We start from the raw sequence: 19,526 nt of genomic DNA, 5'->3' as shown, positions 1-19,526 counted from the left end.
TTCCCCCGCCTCTACCTTTCAAATAAAATAGGTCATTTTTAAAATAAAGATAGATAATAATAAAAGTTGCTAAATATGTGAGGAAACTGGAATCTCTGGGCACTGCTGGTGGGAATACAAAATAGTGCAACTGCTTTAGAAAACAAAAAATCTGGCAGTTTCTGAAAAGATTAAACGTAGAGCTCCCACATGACCCAGCAGTTCCACAGCTGGGTGTAAAGCCAAGAGTAACGAACGTGTGCATCCACACAAACACGTGTGCACGAATGCTCACAGCAGCAGCATTCGCAGTAGCCAAAAAGCAGGAACAACCCAGCTGCCCAAATGTCCATCAGCTGATGAACGCGTAAGCAAATTGTGGTCTATTACCAGAACAGCATTCTGCCATGACAGCAAGTGAAGTGCTGATGTACCTACACCAAGGGTGAACCTTGAAAGCATACTAGCTTTAAAAGCCATAGACAAGGGCCGGCACTGTGGCATAGCGGGCAGGTAAGGTTGCCGCCTGCAGTGCCAGCATCCCATATGGTCACTGGTTCTAGTCCCAGCTGCTCCATTTCCAATCCAGCTCTCTGCTATGGCCTGGGAAAGTGGTGGAACATAGCCCACGTCCTTGGGCCCTGCACCCACGTGGGAGGCCTGGAGGAAGCTCCTGGCTCCTGGCTTCAGATCTACGCAGCTCCAGCCATTGCGGCCAATTGTGGGGGTGAACCAGTGGATGGAAAACCTCTCTCTCTCTGCCTCTCCTTCTCTCTCTGTGTAACTCTGACTTTCAAATAAATAAATGAATCTTTAAAAAAAAAAAAAGCCACAGATAAAAGGTCACATATTGTATTATGTGAAATGTCCAGAATAAGCAAATACAAAGAGACAAAAAATATTAGCGGTTGTTATTTATATTTCATGTAGTGAAAAAAAATCAATGACTCAAACCTCATCACAGTTTTTATAATTTTTTTTATTTTAGAGGGATCATTAAAGAATTATTACTTGTGAAACAAATACTTATTTTAAACTGAATTCCTTCCGATCCCTTTTCTTCTATTAAATTAAGGTAAAATAAATGTCAGTGTTTCTGTTAGCATAGTATTGATGGGAGCACTATGCTTTAAATAGTTGTTCCAAAATTCCTATGGTGAAACCTAATCTCCAATGTGGTGGATTTAATGTGGTAGAGCATTGGGGCTGGCACTGTGGTGCAGCAGGTTGAAGCCACAGCCTGCAGCACTGGTATCCCATATGGGCAGTGGTTCGAGTCCTGGCTTCTCCACTTCTAATCCAGCTCTCTGCTATGGCCTGGGAAAGCAGCAGAGGATGACCCAAGTGCTTGGGCCCCTGCATCCAGAAGAAGCTCCTGGCTCCTCGCTTTAGCTTGGCCCAGCCCCAATCATTTGGGGAGTGAACCAGAAGATGGAAGATCTCTCATTCTGTCTCTCCTCTCTAACTCTGCCTTTGAAATAAATAAATCTTGAAAAAAATAGAGAAAGGTCCAGCCTCTGGAAGGTGAGCAGGTCTTGAGGGAGGAGCCCTCATGAATAGAATTAACACCCTCTCAGAGGAGAAGCCTGAAGGAGCTTGCCTGCCTCTCCTGCTGTGTGCAGACAAAGAGAGGAGGTGACATTTAAGAGGCAGAGAGCAAGCCCTCTCTAGCCACCAACTCTGCTGGTGCCTTGATCTTGGGTTTCCCAACCTCCAGAACTATGAGCAATAAATTTCCATTATTTATAAATTATGCAGCCTAAGGTATTTTGTTAAGCAGTCTGAATGGTTTAAGACAGGTAGTATGCTATTTGGCCAAGGGTTGCCAACAGCTAAGCATGTAGAACTGGAAATTCATGTTAGAATAACACAACATGGTGTGCACAGGTAGCAATCCAATAAACTGAATGTGGTTCTCATTCTACACTAGGGTAGTCTCAGGTTTTAACTCCTGTTAAAATCACAACCACAGATTAACCAATGCCCAGAGTAGGCAAGCGGGTAAATTGGAAGGCTGTTTTAGTCTGGGTGTACTACACATTAAATGTAGCAAGGAAATATAGTGAGAAAAGGCAAAATCCCAATTCTTATTAAATCTAATAGCACATATGACTTCACCATCCCCAGTAGAGCCAAAGATTCATAAGGAGATCTAGGTGTGAGGTATTTTTCCACCCAGTGATGGGGGTTGGAGGTGTACTTGGGTCCTAGGCGCCCTTTCTTTCATTATTGGCCACTGGTTCAAGACCACTTGCACGCCCGTGGTGAAATCCAACAAGCCTCTTCTCATTCACATTCCACCCATCTCCCTGCACATCCACAGGCCTGCGTGGATGCCTCCAAGAGAAAACATCCCCAGCTCTACATTGAATCCAAAATCACAAGTGAACCTTGAAAACCCAAGCCATGAAAAGGAAATTAAAGACTCCTGTAGTTGCTCAAATGTATTTACTATGAGCTAATTCGCTCAAGGAATTCCGTCAATTCCTGAGTGCCAAGTGTATGGTTAGGAGACCCTTTTTGGTCAACAACCTAAAATGTATTTTATATATATTTGTGGTTTATAGGAATCAACAAAATTAAGGTTGTAACATGCTCTGACAGAGTTGATAAAGTTCAGAGAGGGGTTTCAAAGCCATGGGGAAAGACTGGTTAAATGATGCCATCAAGATTCGGAGGCATTCATTCATGAGACAATTATTTAGGGAGCAGCTACTGTGTGCCAGGTTCTGTTGGAGCATAAGTGATACAGCTGTGAACACAAGAAAACAAAAAACCTCTGCCCTCAAGTATCTTGCGTTCATTCATTTGGCAGGTTCTTGTATTTTGTTACTTCTAAGGCGTATGTGCTTTTCCCTCCATTGATTGTGGAAAAATTCTACAGACTTGATTGCACTTAGAAAAAATCTGTGTAAATTCACATACTAGAAAAAGCGAGGGGGCTGGCCCTGTGGTGTAGTGAGCTAAGCCTCCACCTGCGGTGCCGGCATCCCACACGGGCACAAGTTTGTGACTCAGCTGCCCCTCTTCCAATCCAGCTCTCTGCAATGGCCTGGGAAAACAGTAGAAGATGGCCCAAGTCTTTGGGCCCCTGTACCTGCATGGGAGACCCAGAAGAAGCTCCTGGCTTCAAATTGGCCCAGCTCCAGCTGTTGCGGCCATCTGGGGAGTGAACCAGTGGATGGAAGACCTCTTTCTGTCTCTCTATCTCTCTGAATGTAGCGCTGCCTCCCAAATAAATAAGTAAAATCTTAAAAAAAAAAAAAAAAAAAAAAAAAGACAGAAAGAAGTGAGAACCACAAAACGTGCTGGTAAAGAAACAACCTGATATGTCACATTTTTAGGTTCATGCCCTGGCTCCATCAAGTGCCTTTGTTGATTGTGGGCAGTTTCTTGATTTTCGTAACTTCTTTAAGCCTTTCTTTTTTCTTTTAAAGATCTATTTATTTGAAAGACCGAGCAACAGAAGGAAAAGGTGCAACAAATGGCCACAGCAGGCAGGGTTGGGCCAGGTCGAGGACCGGAGCCAAGAATTCCAATCTGGATCTCTCATGTGGGTGGCACGAGCCCAAGCACTTGGGCGGTCACCCGCTGCCTTCCCAGCCACGTTAGCAGGAAGCTGAATGGGAAGTGGAGCACCCAGGACTCAAACCAGTGCTCTGACACAGGATGCCAGTGCCGCAGCAGCTGCTCAGCCGGCTGCACCACATGCCAATGAGTATTATAACAACCGGATCTTCCTCATAGGCTTGCTGTGAGGGTTTGAGACAGCAACAGTATTAAATACATAAAAGTTAAACGATAAGTGTTAACCATTATTAATAGCAAGAATGTTTATAATAGAAAAGGAATATTTTAATTCTAGAACATTCCCTGGGAAAAATGACTATTGAAGTGCAGATTTAAAGAGTGTAAGTACAGACAGAAAAGCTGAGAGTGTTAGTTCTTATCATTAACTGAAAATTAAAGCATTTAAAGCATTTCTAAAATGATAAGTCAGTAGGATAGGATTTGTTTTACGATTTTCAGTAATACTTGTAGACTGTATTAAGGAAGGTAAAATTACACTATAAATACTGTGAGTTTGGTTGTTTTTAGCATACTTGGTGTAACATCTGATATGGAGGCACATGCAAAATTATACCTCAGAAGATCCATTTCCCTGGATGACATTTACTACTAAATGCCCATATGCCAAGTTCCTGCCTAGGCCTTGTGGCATGGCACAACTCAATAAGAAAACCTGTCAAACATATATGATGAGAAGACTGGAGCAGTGCCCTATAACGTGGGCCAGGGACGATCTGGACATTGGGCAACATGTATCTATCCGCCAAGAGTCATCTCCAACATGATAGTATCTGAGGGCACCTGCTCATCCCTTCTGCCACATCTCCTGCATCAATTAGGCAGCAGCTATTTTGGGAGATGTCTAGCTGATCCAGAGTAGAAGATTTGTTTTCTCGTCAACAGATGCTTTCAAGTGGTAATTTAACTGCCAATGAAAAATAAATAAAAGGTGGTGTGAATTCTGCACGGTTTCAGCAGCTCAGGGCAGCTCTGCTGTTATTGAATGGATCTCCTATTAGTTGCCTGGGGAACTGCATTTTAATGTCACACATCAAGCCGTTCTTTCCTGAATGTAATTGTAGTTTTTTCCAACGCTGTGGGTTAAAGCTGTTCAAATGTTTGGCTTCTGGCAAATATTTCTTAACATCATTCATGACAGTGATGGATCTGAAGCCATTTTACTACATTTTTAAATCCCATTAACTTGTTAAATAACCAGAGAAAGAATCCTATATAAATTGAAAAATGTCTCTATCACCAGGAGAAGCGTCTAGAAGATACCTGTGAAACTGTAAGGACCTGATATTCTCACCCACAACCGGTCCTTAGAGGGCGGTCATGAGGTCTCCTGGGAGGGTGCCAGACAGCCAGAGGAAGCCCTACCCTGGACGGACCGCTGGTTTCTGGCCATCACACGAGATGCTGATCTCAGTATCCTTTCCATCTTTCACTACAAGGCATCCAGTTTAGTTCAGAAAGGCAATGGACCTGGACTTGAAGCAAACAAGTCTTCCATCGCCGGCAGTTACGGTGGCCACGTGCAGAGTGCTGTCCAGGGAGTCGCCAGTAGAGGCTGCTGAACAGCACTTCCAGGACAAGCCTGAAAGCGAGGCCAGGCAGTGCCGAGAGGAACAGCTGACAGCTCCCTTCGCACCTTCACATGCTCTCTGACAGCAGGGCCACGGCAGTGCTAGCCCCCATGAGCCCCCTTGTGCCCAGGGAGCCCCAAGCACACACTCAGAATGACTCAACAAAAGCACAGGAAGAGCCTAAATCCCTGGTGATCCCCCAGGGCTCTGTCCTAGCCATAGGCAGCCTCCCTCCAGACTTCTATTACTTAGGGGAAAAATTCCTGAGCCAATACCTTTGAGGCCCTTTCATTAGCAGCCAAACACAATCACAGACTGATACAAAGAGAAGCTAAACCCAAACTCTATCGTATTAGCACCATACACCCACAACTGCTAAGACCATCTGATAAGAATTCCCTGACAGAGGGCCAGGCATTTGGCCCAAAAGTTGCCACTTGTGGCTTCCACGTTGGAGTGCCTCGATCAAGTCCTGGCTCCTCCACTTTTTTATTTGACAGGCAGAGTTAGACAGTGAGAGAGAGAGATAGAGAGATAGAGAGAAAGGTCTTCCTTCCATTGGTTCACTCCCCAAATGGCCACAACAGCCGGCGCTGTGCCAATCTGAAGCCAGGAGCCAGGTGCTTCTCCTGGTCTCCCATACAGGTGCAGGGCCCAAGCACTTGGGCCATCCTCCACTGCCCTTCCGGGCCACAGCAGAGAGCTGGACTGGAAGAGGAGAAACCGGGATAGAACCCGGTGCCCCAACCAGGACTAGAACCCGGCGCCCATATGGGATGCCAGCGCCGCAGGCGGAGGATTAACCAAGTGAGCCACAGCACCGGCCCCTCCTCCACTTCTGATGCAGCTTCCTGCTAACGCACATCCTGGGAGGCAGCAAGCGATGGCTTCCCAGGGATGCTTCAGCCAATTTTCTCTATATGAGAAGGCTTGGATATTTTCAAAATCTGAAGAACAATGCACGCAAGGTGTTAACAGCATGCCAGACATTAGATGCTCAGCGAATGACAGCTGTTTGTTATCCATTCTAAACGTCAAACAGTGTTGAAAGACATGCAATTGAGAAATCAGTAAGAACGAAGTCCAATTTCAAAACTTCCAATGGTTTGTGCTTCTATAACATGGTCATTAACAGTTGACATGGCAATTGGAGCAACACTGTTATTAGCATCAGAGCTCAGTGGAAGACTGAACTAAGAGCCCACCATTTTCACTGCTTGGTAGCACACCTAGTTCCATGTCCTGTTGGAGATACCTGAAATCTTTCTCTCCTGTCTGGAATCCATTCAGTGTTCAGGTCTTGTGTGTCCATTTAAAATTAAAGCTGAGTTTCCAGTAAGTGATAAACAAATGCTCCCACTGAAAAGCTAAAAGTCCTGCTGATCTCATCAAACCATGGCCTAGTGACCCTATTTCTTAAAACCCCTAGAAGGCATTTAAGGGGTCAGCACTGTGGCACATTTGAGTTAAAGCTCCAGTCTGCAGTGCTAGCATCCCATACAGGCACGAGTTCATATCCTGGCTGCTCCATTTCTGATCCAGCTCCCTGCTAATGCACCTGGGAAAACAGTAGAAGATGGCCCAAGTGCTTGGGCCCCTGCAACCATGTGGGAGACCTAGAAGAAGCTCCTGGCTCCTGGCTTTGGATCAGCCCAGCTCTGGCTGTTGCAGCCATTTGGGGAGTGAACCAGAGGATGGAAGATCTCTCTGTCTCTACCTCTCTTTGTAACTCTTTCAAATAAATAAAGTAAATCTTTTTTTAAAAAGGAAGACATTTAAGATGAAGGCCTCACTCCCACAGCTTTCTCCCACTGTCCCGGCTTTCCCATCAGTGTAGTTGTAGCTTTTATCTACTGGAGTCTGCAACTATTTGGATTTCAGTAATTGATGGATTCCATGAGAGGGGGTGGAAGCAGCCAGAAACATCCCTACCCCTGGCTCTTCACTGCCTGATTCAAGTTCCAACACTGACTCCTTCAAACAGATCAAAATTAAACCAAAACCTTATTGTTGAAAATACAAATAAGATAGCTACAGATGAGGAAAATGTATCTTCACACAAGATCTGAAAACCAACTTAACAGGGCAGGGCCTATCCCCTAAGGACAAAGTGAGCTTGTATCAACTGGAAGAGGAGAGAAACACAGAAGCCAAATTTAAATAAACAGGGGTGATTAGTTGGGGAAGAGATAGGAGACAGAAACTGGGATACTCACATCCCATATTGGAGTGCTGGGTTCACTTTTCAATTGGGTTCCTGATTCTAGCTTCCTGTTAATACATACACTGGCTGGCTTGATGATGACAAATTCTTTGAATTTTTGTTTGTTTTGGAAGGTCTTTATTTCATCTTCATTTATAAATGAGAGCTTTGCTGGGCACAGTATTCTGAACTGACAGTTTTTTTCTTTAAGGACTTGGATTATTTCTCTCCATTCTGTCCTAGCCTGTAGGTTTCCGATGAGAATTCTGCTGTCATTCTAATTGTAGAATATTTAAAGGTAATCTGGCATTTCTCTCTTGAACATTTTAGGATCTTTTCTTTATGTTTTACTTTTCAAAGTTTGAATATAATGTGTCACAGTGAAGATCTTCTCTGATCTCGTCTATTTGGGATTCTATGGCTGTCCATATCTGTTCAAATTAGGGAAATTTTCTGCTATTATTTCACTGAATAGATTTTCTATGTTATTCTGTATTTCCATGCCTTCAGGAACTCCTAAGACATGTATTTTTGTCATTTGATGATATCCCATGGATCCTGAACACTATCTTTGGTTTTCCTAATTTTTTTCTGCATCTTTTTTTTTTCCCTGTCCAACTGAGATATTTCAAAAGCTTTGGCTTCAGGGCCGGTGCTGTGGCATAGAGGGTAAAGCCACTGCCTGCAGCACCAGCATCTCAAATGGGTGCTGGTTTGAGACCAGGCTACTCCACTTCCAATGCAGCTCTCTGCTATGTCCTGAGAAGGCAGTGGAGAATGCCAAGTCCATGGGCCCCTATACCCACACAGGAGACCTAGAGGAGGTTCCTGCCTCCTGGCTTTAGATTGGCCCAGCTCCACCCAATGTGGCCATTTGGGGGAATGAACCAGCGGATGGAAGACCTCTCTCCCTCTCTCTCTCTCTCTCTCTCTCTCACTCTCTGTGCCTCTGCCTTAAAATCAGTAAACTGTACTAGGCCGGCGCCGCGGCTCAATAGGCTAATCCTCCGCCTAGCGGCGCCGGCACACCAGGTTCTAGTCCCGGTCGGGGCGCCGGATTCTGTCCCGGTTGCCCCTCTTCCAGGCCAGCCCTCTGCTGTGGCCAGGGAGTGCAGTGGAGGATGGCCCAGGTGCTTGGGCCCTGCACCCCATGGGAGACCAGGAGAAGCACCTGGCTCCTGGCTCCTGCCATCGGATCAGCGCGGTGCGCCGGCCGCAGCGCGCCGGCCGCGGCGGCCATTGGAGGGTGAACCAACGGCAAAGGAAGACCTTTCTCTCTGTCTCTCTCTCTCACTGTCCACTCTGCCTGTCAAAAAAAAAAAAAAAAAAAAAATCAGTAAACTGAAGAGCTGTTTTTTTTTTAAAAGAAAAAAAAAATTAGTACACCATTGTCCCAACTAACCAAAAAAAAAAAAAAAACTCAAATTAATAAAATTAGAGATGGAAAAGGAGATGTTACAACTAATGCCACTGAAATAAAAATAATCATCAGGAATTATTAACAGTGACTATATGCCAACAAACTAGAAAATCCAGAAGAAATGGATACATACAATTTAACAAATTGAGGCACAAAAACCTAGAAAACCTAAATAGACCAAGAATTAACATGGTGATTGAATCAGTAGTAAAGACCCTCCCAGTGAAGAAAAACCCAGGTACAGATGACTTCACTACTGAGTTCTACAAAACTTCTAAAGAAAAACTAATCCCAATTTTTCTCAAATCATTCAAAACAATGGGAAGGGAGGGCATCCTCCCAAACTCCTTCTATGAGGCCAGCATCACCTAAATTCCAAAAACAGAAAAAGATTCAACAAAGAAAGAGAGCTATAGACCAAAATCCCTGGCGAACATTGATGCAAACATCCTCAACAAGATATAGTTAATCCAATCTAATGGCACATCAAAAACATCAGCCACCCAGACCAAGTAGGATTTATCCCAGAGATGCAGGGGATGATGGTTCAACACATGCAAATCAAAAAACATGATACATCACATTAAGCTGATAAATTAAAAACCACATGATTAGCTCAATAGATGCAGGGAAAGCATTTGATAAAACACAGTATCTTAGGGGCCAGCACTGTGGCACAGGTAAACCCTCTGCCTGCAGTGTCAGCATCTCATATGGATGCCAGTTCTAAACCCGGCTGTTTCTCTTCTGATCCAGCTCTCTGCTACAGTCTGGGAAAGCAGTGGAGGATGACCCAAGTCCTTGGGCCCTGCACCCGTGTGGGAGACCCGGAAGAAGCTCCTGGCTCCTGGCTTCAGATCAGCACAGTTCCAGCCATTGCAGCCATCTGGGGAATGAACCAGTGGATGGAAGACCTCTCTCTCTGTCTCTCCCTCTCACTGCCTGTAACTCTACCTCTCAAATAAATAAATAAAATCTTTAAAAAAAATACAATATCCTTTCATGATAAAAAAAAAACTTAAGCAAATTTGGTATAAGAAGGAACATATCTCAACACAATCAAGACAATATATGACAAACCCACAGCCAAAATCACAGTGAATGGGAAAAAGCTGGAAGCATTTCCACTAAGATCCAGAACCAGACAAGAATGTCCACTCTCACTGTTACTGTTCAATACAATTCTGGAAGTTTGAGTCAGAGGCATTAAGCAAGAAAAAGAAATCAAAGAGATACAAATTAGAAAGGAGGAACTCAAATTATTCCTATTTGCAGATGACATGATCCCATATATAGGGGAACCAAAAGACTACTAAAGACTATTGGAACTCCAGGCATGAAAAGCCAAGACACTGTGGCAAAAAAATGACCGACATGAAAGATCTCTGTGAGTGAGATCCCAGCGGAAAGAAGGGGCCATCAAAGAAGGCGGTACCTTTTTCTAATGGGAGAAGAGAACTTCCACTTTGATTATGGCCTTGTCTAAATAATGTTGGAGTTTGTGAACTCAAGAGGCTTGCATAGCCTTGGCAGCTCATGACAAGAGCCTCGGGTGATTACTGACATCATAAATAAGAGTGTCAGTTGTTAAATCAACAACAGGAGAAACTGTGAATTTGCTCCATATGTAGGACCTCTGTCCTTAATGTGTTGTACTATGAGAATTAACGGTAAAACTAGTCTTCAAATAGTACTTTATCCACTGTGTATCTGTGTGGGTGCAAACTGTTAAAATCTTTACTTAGTATAGAGTTGATCTTCTGTATATAAAGATAATTAAAAATGAATCTTAATGAAGAATGGGATGGGAGAGGGAGTAGGAGGTGGGATGGTTTGGGGTGGGAGGGAAGGTATGGGGGAAAAATAGCTATAATCCAAATGTTGTATTTATGAAATTAATATTTATTAAATAAAAGCTTTCTATAAAAATTTTAAAAAATAAATTAATTTTAAAAATATTATTGCCCTCTGAAAAAAAATTTTTAAAAATAAACAGGTGACTGTATTAGGATAATGCTGTCAACACCCATTAAAATTATTCTGAGGTCAAAAAAAAAAAGACTATTGGAACTCTTAAGAGAGACTGGCAAAGTTGCAAGTTGTAAAATCAACACACAAAATTTAATGAATTTGTATACACAGACAATGCCATGGCTAAGAAAGAACATGTAAGATTAGTCCCATTCACAACAGCTACAAAAAATGTAAATACCTTGGAATAAACTTAACCAAGGATGTGAAAGAACTCTGCAATGAAAATTACAAAACATTAAGGTAAGAAACAGAAGACACCAATGGGGGCCAGCGCTGTGGCGCAGTGGGTTAACGCCCTGGCCTGGAAGCACCAGCATCCCATATGGGTGCCAGCTCTAGTCCCAGCCGCTCCTCTTCCAATCCAGCTCTCTGCTATGGCCTGGGAAAGCAGTAGAAGATGGCCCAAATCCTTGGGCCCCTGCACCCACATGGGAGACCCGGAGGAAGCTCCTGGATCCTGGCTCTGAATTGGCACAGCTCCAGCCATTTCAACCATCTAGGGGGTGAACCATCAGATGAAGACCTCTCTCTGTGTAACTCTGCCTTTTGAATAAAATAAAATAAATCTTAAAAAAAAAGAAATAGAAGATACCAAAAGGAAAAATCTTCCATGTTCATGTACTGGAGGAATTGATATTAATATCATTAAAATGTCCATACTATCCAAAGCAATTTACAATTCCATTCAATGTGATCTCTATCAAAATACCAAGGACATTCTTTTGAGATCTAGAAAAAAAATCCTAAAATTGATATGGAAAGAGACCCCAAATAGCTAAAGCAATCTCAAACAACAAACAAAACCAGAAGCATCCAATACCAGATTTCAAGATATACTACAAAGCTGAAGGTTTTTTTTGCTTTCCCAAAATTGTGCTTAAATGCCCAAGTACCACTGGCCTCTTCAGGTTTTGCCTTTCTTGGAGCCCCGCTTCATGCTACTCTGGCTAGAGGTCTCTGACTCCAGTAAATCTTGCTTTTAAGTCTAAAAACAAAAGAAAACAAAACAATGTGGCCAGCTCCATGGCACAATAGGTTAATCCCCCACCTGCGGCACTGGCATCCCATATGGGTGCCAGTTCTAGTTCCGCTGCCCCTCTTCCAGTCCAGCTCTCTGCTGTGGCTTGAGAAAGCAGTAGAAGATGGCTCAAGTGCTTGGGCCCCTGCCATGTTCGAGACCCAAATGAAGCTCCAGGTTCCTGGCTTTGGCCTGGTCCATCCCTGGCCATTGCTGTCAACTGGGGAGTGAGCCAGTGGATGGAAGATGTCTATTTTTCTCTAACTCCACATTTCAAATAAATAAATAAATCTTTTTAAAAAAAGTAGTTAGAAATGTGCCAGGGGATTCCAATACAATCCCAACAAGGTGGCATGCACCAATGCCATCTCACTAGTCCAAGTGATCAATTTCAGTTCACAATTGATCACACTGATAGGTCTAAGAGTCAAAGGGATCACACAAACAAAACTAGTGTCTGCTAATACTAACTGATAGAATCAAAAAGGGAGAGAATGATCCAACATGGGAAGCAGGATACACAGCAGACTCATAGAATGGCAGATGTCCTAAACAGCACTCTGTCCTCAGAATCAGCCCTTAAGGCATTCAGATCTGGCTGAAGAGCCCATGAGAGTATTTTAGGCATGGAAAGCCAAAAAAAAAAAAAAAAAAAAAAAAAAAAAAAAAAAAAAAAACCAAAAAAACACCTAACCTAAATGAAAGATCTCCGTGAGTGAGATCCCAGTGGAAACAACAGGGCCATCAAAGAAGGAGGTACCTTTCTCTGAAAGGAGGAGAGAACTTCCACTTTGACTATGACCTTGTCTAAATAAGATCGAAGTTGGTGAACTCAAAAGGCTTCCATAGTCTTGGCAACTCATGACTAGAGCCTAGGGAGATTACTGACGCCATAAACAAGAGTGCCAAATTGTTAAGTCAACAACAGGAGTCACTGTGTACTTACTCCTCATGTAGGATCTCTGTTCTTAATGTGTTGTTCAATGTGAAGTAATGCCGTAACTAGTACTGAAACAGTATTTTACACTTTATGTTCTGTGTGGGTGCAAACTGATGAAATTTTTACTAAATATATACTAAATCAATCTTCTGTATATAAAGATAATTGAAAATGAATCTTGATGTGAATGGAAGGGGAGAGGGAGCGGGAGATGGGAGGGGTACGGACGTTATGGGGGGAAAAAGCCATTGTAATCCATAAACTATACTTTGGCAATTTATATTTACTAAATAAAAGTTTTTAAAAAAGTATGCAAAAGGCCCCCATAAACATATCTAAGTTATGATTATTACAGTGATTTTAAAAAACAGGCCTCCTTATTCTCTTTAAAATCTTCCACCAGCTTTAATACAAAACAAGAACAAACCTTTCGCCTTAGGGGAAGGAAAAAAAAACAAAAACAGAAAACGGCTAAGCAGTGGTTGTGTGGCTGCACCTGTCTGTTCACTTACTTAGTGTCACCATTTCCCGGGAATCAATATGATTATTTGCCCCTGGACATAGCTTCCCAGCAACACACATCTTGAACCAATTCAGGTGAATTTCCTCTGTCATTTATGGTCACCTGGCTCTTGCATCAAGTGGCTCTTTGCAAGCTTCCATAAATATTAGTATTACGCCTGCTGCTTGAGGGAAACGAGCAAATGTTATGTTTATACACTGTCTTTCTCTTGAGATTTTAGAATACTGAGCAAAGAGCCATCAGCTGGGGCTGCCACTGTCTCTCTGAAGGCTGTTGGCTGGATATCTTTGTGCCATGCAAACCAAGCAGAAGAACAGATGTAGTCCCAGGGTTTTCTGATTCTAAGGAAAAGGAACAATTCTTTCATGAATATTCAACAATCACCACTAATGATCAGAGAGACCCAAAAAATAATCTGATTTTTGCATGCAAGGATCTACCTTGATATTTTCTCTTTCTTCCCACAGGGACCAGGCTGGCAAGCACCTTTAAATCCAAACGATAGCCAAGTTATTGCCAAACCATTTAGCAAATAGTGTGTGAATTTTCCATGTTTTAAGTGTAAACATTCTTCATTTTAAATTCCCTTTGTCCTTCCAAGTTGGATATTAAAAAAATTTATGTTATTTGAATCCCTACAGGCAGAATATTTATTTTGATATCCATTAGGTGGGCTTTTGTGATCGCTTAAGCAAGCTTCTCAAATTTTATTTTTTTAATTTTTGTTTATTTGCCTCACACTTTAAATTATATGCAGTTTATTTGAAAAATGACAACTCTTTTTAGCAGGATTAAAACCTTCCATAATTGCACAAGGTTACAGCTGCTTCACTGTATTTCTTTTGGATTTATTCATTTAAAAAAAGAAATTTGTTCATTTTATTTGAAAGGTAGAGTTACATAAAAAGAGGGAGAGATAGAGAGCAAGATCTTCCATCTGTGGGTTCACTCCCCAAATGGCTGTAATAACCAGGGCTGGGCCAGGCCAAAGCCAGGAGCTTCATCTGGGTCTCCCACGTGGGTGGCAGGGGCCCAAGTACCTGGGCCACCCTCTGCTGCTTTCCCAGGCCACGAGCAGGGAGCTGGATCAGAAGTGAGCAGCAAGGACTCCAATTAGGGCCCAGCGAGGATGCCTGCCTCACAAGCGCCAGCTTTGCCTGCTGAGCCACAACTCAAGGGCAATCGCTAGGAGAACCTTGGGGGTCTTAAATCTGTCCCTCTACAAATAAGCGAATGACTCTGCTTTTACCATACTTTTCCTTTTTCTGCACTTATGAACATCTAAAGCAGAGAGATAGCACAAGCCACGTGACCTTAGGTAAGTCATTTAGTCTCTAAACAGTCTTCCTTTTCTGCATGATGAGGATAATGATAGTTCAACAGTTTCGGTAAAGAAAGTCTGAAATCAGTGGCTCTCTCCTGCCCAGCAATCACCAATGCTCTTGGTACCTGAGGTGTGTGTTTTAAATAAGATTCATTCCAGTCAAAACAAATGCAAAAGGAAGAGTTGGGCTTCTCCTCACAGAGAGCAATTCGGTTGTACTTTCAGCCAAGGTAAGGGACACAGTGGGGCGCTGGTTCAAGACCCAGTGTTGCACTTCCAATCAGCTCCCTGCTAATGTCCTGGGAGAAGCAGCAGAAGATGGTCCAGGTGTTTGGGTCCCTACACCCACATGAGAGACCTGGAGGAAGCTTCTGGCTCCTGGCTTCAGCCTGGCCCAGTCCTGGCTGTTACAGCTACCTGGGGAGTGAACCAGCAGATGGAGGATCTCTGTCTCTCTCTGTAACTCTGATTTTTGGACAAATAAATAAAAACAAAGGAAAAGAAAGACAAGCCATGTACATAAATGTCACCTCCTGCTGCAGCAGTGCCCAGCCTGCGTTTGCCAGGAGCAGAGCCACAGACATCGACGAGGCCGGGTCAGCCAGTGCCTCCAGGCAAGCTCTCGCTGGCCTGAACCTCTGAACTGCTGAGAACAGGATATTCCACTCTTCTTTAGCTCTCAAATGTCTCAATGTTGATGCAAACAAACTTCACTTTTAACTTGCTGCTAGGCAAGACAAAAATTTAGCTCATTTATTCCTCTCTCCCATGGTGATCTCACTGTTCTTGGCTCTTCTACGGCTCACTTCTGCATTTTCAATCCGCAGTTTTTATTCAGCCACTAAGGAGAGCAAACAGCCCTCATAGCCCCCTAATTCCCCACCTTCATCCCTGCTTCTAAAGGCGACCCCTTTGCTTCCGTAGCACTTGTAACATTGTTTCATTCTGTTCTAGAGGATTCTTCAAAAAAGTTTCTAGAAACAGAATTAAAATGTAAATTTCTTTTGGTGCAAAATAAAAAGTGAAATCCACACATACAAGGGGTTGTCAAAAACTTCAGGAAAGGGGCTGGCACTGTGGCACAGTGGGCTAAGCCTCCGCCTGCATTGCCTGCATCCCATATGGGCGCCGGTTTGAATCCTGGCTGCTCCACTTCTGGTCCAGCTTCCTGCTGATGGCCTGGGAAAGCAGCAGAGGATGGTCCAAGTGCTTGGGTTCCTTCCACCCATGTGCAGGCTGCTAGCTCGTGGCTTCAGCCTGGCACAGCCCCATCATTGAGGCTATTTGGTGACTGAACCAGCGAATGGAAGCTCTAATTCTGCCTTTCAAATAAATAAAATCCTTTTTTAAAAAAATCATATTGCAAAGCTTACAAGTTGGAAAAGCCATAGGAAGAATGGGTATTTCCACAACTTTCTGAGCTGGGTCACTGCAGAACGACCACAGGTGCAGGATAATGATCAGGTGTCACTCAGTGGCGACTGCTCCCCAGATGAGACTGAAATGGGAGGCACCTGTATCCTTCCTCCCTTTCCCTCACCAGATCTTCATGTTTGGGGCCAGCATTGTGGCAAGGCAGGATACGCCTCCCCGCCTGACACCTGAATCCCATGTGAACACTGGTTGGAGTCCCAGGGCTGCTCCACTTCCGATCCAGATCCCTGCTAATGCACCTGGGAAGGAATCAGAAGATGGCCCAAGTGCTCGGCCGTCCATCCACACACATGGGAGGTCCGGATGGAGTTCCAGACTCCTGGCTTCCTCCTGGCCCAGCCCCGGCCTTTGCAGCTATTTGGGGAGTGAGCCAGCAGATGGAAGCCCTATCTAAGCCTGCCCTTCAAATATGAAAGAGAAATATTTTTAAGATGAAAATAAAAAACCTTCCCGTTTTTCTGAGCTCTCGGTATTACCTGGTCACTCGCTGCCCAGGCACCCATGTCTCCTCTCCTTGGCGGGCTTTGTGAGCAGGCAGGAGCCCCTCAAATGCAGGGGGCGGGGGCTGCTCCGGTTCCCCCACTCCGTTTCAATTAGTTGTCGAGAATAAAGCACAATTGAGATGCCACTCACAGATCCGGGACTTCTCGAGCCCTGGTACCTGCAGACTGCGGTGCGGGGCTGCAGGCGGCACGCAGCCCCAACAGCTCCTCCCTTTCCCTGTCTGGCTCCTGTGGGGAGTGGGTTTCCAGCGCCGAAACAGCTGTGATGCGGCGGGCTTGGTGGCACCAGCCCGACGTCTCGCCCCTGCCTGTCTGAGGCCGCTCCCAGGTGCCAGGGCGCAAGCTGTGCCTTTTCCTTGGCTGCGGTCCCTCGTTACGAGGGCTCCCTTGCACCTGCTCAGTGTGGACGACACGGACCACAACAGCCTGAGGCCCCAGCTGCGACCGTTTGAGGCAGAGTCTGCCTCGAACCCGCGACCCCAGGTGGTTCCTGCGCCCACCGACGAGGTGCAGCTTCACCGGGAAGACTCCTGTAAGATCTTCCTAAATTGACGGAATTCTCTGGCGCATGCATGTCCCTTGCCCATTTCATTCCATCACCGACTCTGTGGATGCACTTACTTTTAATTTTCATTGCTTTTATCGTGGGATCTCTAGAGAGGCAAAATAAAAAAAAAATCTTGTGGTCAGTAATTCAACAGGTAACTTGCCAGTTTTCAGACAGACTTTTTTTCTTTTTTAAAGCCTGCACATGTTCAGAACAGATGCATTATTTATTTTTCAGTATTTTTTTAAAATTTATTTGAAAGGTAGAGATACAAAGAGAGAGAAAGGGGGAAGGAGGGCAGAAAGGGGAAGAAAGGGAGAGGGAGAGACATCTTCCATCCACTGGTTCACTCCCCATGGCCTGGCTAGGGCTGAGCCATGCTGAAAGCAGGAATCTGGCCCCCCTACATGGATGCAGGGGGCCCAAGAACACGGACCATCTTCTACTGCTTTCCTAGATGCATTAGCAGGGAGCTGGATTAGAAGTGGAGCAGCCAGGACTTGAATTGGCACCCAAATAGGATGCCGGCACTGCAGACGGAGGCCTAGCCTTCTACAGCACAGTGCTGGCCCAGTATTTTATTTTTAAATTCATTTCATTATTTAAAAGCAGAGAGAGGGACAGAGATCGAGATCTCCCATCCACTGCTTCACTTTCCAATGGCGGAGTCTGTACCACATGGAAGCCAGGAGCCCAGAACGCAATCTGGCTCTCCCATGTGAGTGGCAGTGAGCCATCGCCTGCTGTCTCCCTGGGTGCACATGTGAGTGGCAGTGAGCCATCGCCTGCTGTCTCCCTGGGTGCACATTAGCAGGAGGCGGGAATCAGGAGTGGAATGAAGACTCAGACTCAAACCCAGGCATTGCAGTATGGGATATGGGCACCCGAGCGGAATCTTAACTAACCACGTGCCAAACGCCTACCCAGAGACAGGCCTTAAAACACTAGAGGATCAGAATATCCTATTGTGCTCCATTTTTGTCTTGTCTGTTTGCTTGTTTGTACTTTGCAGCTTGCCTCAGCAAGAGCACAGCTGTGAGAGGGGTGACAGGTGCTTGTGATCTCAACAGAGTCAGGTGGGAGTCTCCTGATGCCTTTTGGTTGATTAATTCACACCTGGCAAACTCAGACACGCTGCCGCGGTAAGGCCCGTGGCCACCATTCTCACAGAAGTGACGGCATTAAACAAGCCAATTAGAAGTCACAGTAAGGACAAAAGGGAACAGAAGGACTCACAGAGAAGCTACACCACCAGGCTTCTTTGTGGCTCTGGCTGGATTTTTATTTTTAGCATCACAACTGCTACTGTACATTTGTCCCAGCCAGCCAGTCAGCCAAGTATTTGTGGCAATTAACTACAATGTTAGGAATGTTTCACAGATGGATAAACCAGAGCTGATGAGAAAACAAACTGGTTCTGATCTTGTCACCATTTGGGGGCCCTGAGTTTTATGTGATTGAAAATAAATGTTTTCCATCAGGCCGACGGCGTGGCTAATCCTAATAGGCTAATCCTCCGCCTTGTGGCACCGGCACACCAGGTTCTAGTCCCGGTCGGGGCACCAGATTCTGTCCCGGTTGCCCCTCTTCCAGGCCAGCTCTCTGCTGTGGCCAGGGAGTGCAGTGGAGGATGGCCCAAGTCCTTGGGCCCTGCACCCCATGGGAGACCAGGAGAAGCACCTGGCTCCTGCCATCGGATCAGCCCGGTGCGCCGGCCATGGCGGCCATTGGAGGGTGAACCAACAGCAAAGGAAGACCTTTCTCTCTGTCTCTCTCTCTCTCACTGTCCACTCTGCCTGTCAAAAAAAAGAAAAGAAATGTTTTTCATCAGACACGATACCAGCAACTGAGTATCTGACGAACGATGGCTTAAACCAGGGGTTCTGAGTTGACTGTTCCTTGAAATCACCAGGAAACCTGGCTCCCCTTGGTGAGTCTGGTTTCATTGCTTTGGGATGTGGTCTGGGCATTAAGAGTGGTTCTCACGGAGCCCATGCTGTGGCGCAGGTGAAGCCTCTGCCTGCAATGCCAGCTTCATCCATATGGGTGCCCCAGCCCTGACCGCTTCACTTACAATAGAGCTCGCTGGTAATGCGTCTGGAAAAGCAGCAGCAGATGGCCCAGATGCTTGGGACCCTGCCAGCCACGTGGGAAACCTGGATGAAGCTCTTGGCTCCTGGCTTTGGCTTGGCCTGGCCATTGCAGACTTCTGGGGAGTGAACCAGCGGATGGAAGATCTCTGCCTCTCCCTCTCTCTGTAACTCTGCCTTTCAAACAAGTAAATTAATCTAAAAAAAAAAAAATAGTTCTCATGTGCAGCCAAGCTGAGAACCACCGGCTCAATCAGATACTTGCTGTTTCCTTTCACCATTAAGTCTGGAGGTGACATTGTAGGCATGGCCTGGGCACTCAGTAATGTCAGCAAGGACTCAAGCTTTCAGC

At 45.0% G+C, this 19,526-nt stretch overlaps 1 protein-coding gene across 1 annotated transcript in view; it reads right to left on the bottom strand.

The window, feature by feature from the left end:
- The window catches only part of GCH1 (GTP cyclohydrolase 1), a 72,927-nt gene extending 56,116 nt beyond the window's left edge, over positions 1–16,811 (bottom strand). The window contains exons 1-2 of the mRNA XM_089309688.1: positions 16,511–16,811; positions 13,717–13,762 (exon numbers count right to left, since the gene is read on the bottom strand). Of these exons, the coding sequence (XP_089165814.1) occupies positions 13,717–13,762; positions 16,511–16,537 (73 nt within the window). The 5' untranslated portion in view covers positions 16,538–16,811. The remainder of the gene's footprint in view (positions 1–13,716; positions 13,763–16,510) is intronic.
- Between the last annotated feature and the right edge of the window lie 2,715 nt (positions 16,812–19,526).

The sequence above is a fragment of the Oryctolagus cuniculus genome, chromosome 12 (genome assembly GCF_051225735.1).
Source record: "Oryctolagus cuniculus isolate XC-2025 breed Fujian yellow rabbit chromosome 12, ASM5122573v1, whole genome shotgun sequence".
In the NCBI taxonomy this organism is placed as follows: Eukaryota; Metazoa; Chordata; class Mammalia; order Lagomorpha; family Leporidae; genus Oryctolagus; species Oryctolagus cuniculus.
Note: the sequence above shows the minus strand (reverse complement) of the source record. Positions and strands in the feature narration are given on the sequence as shown.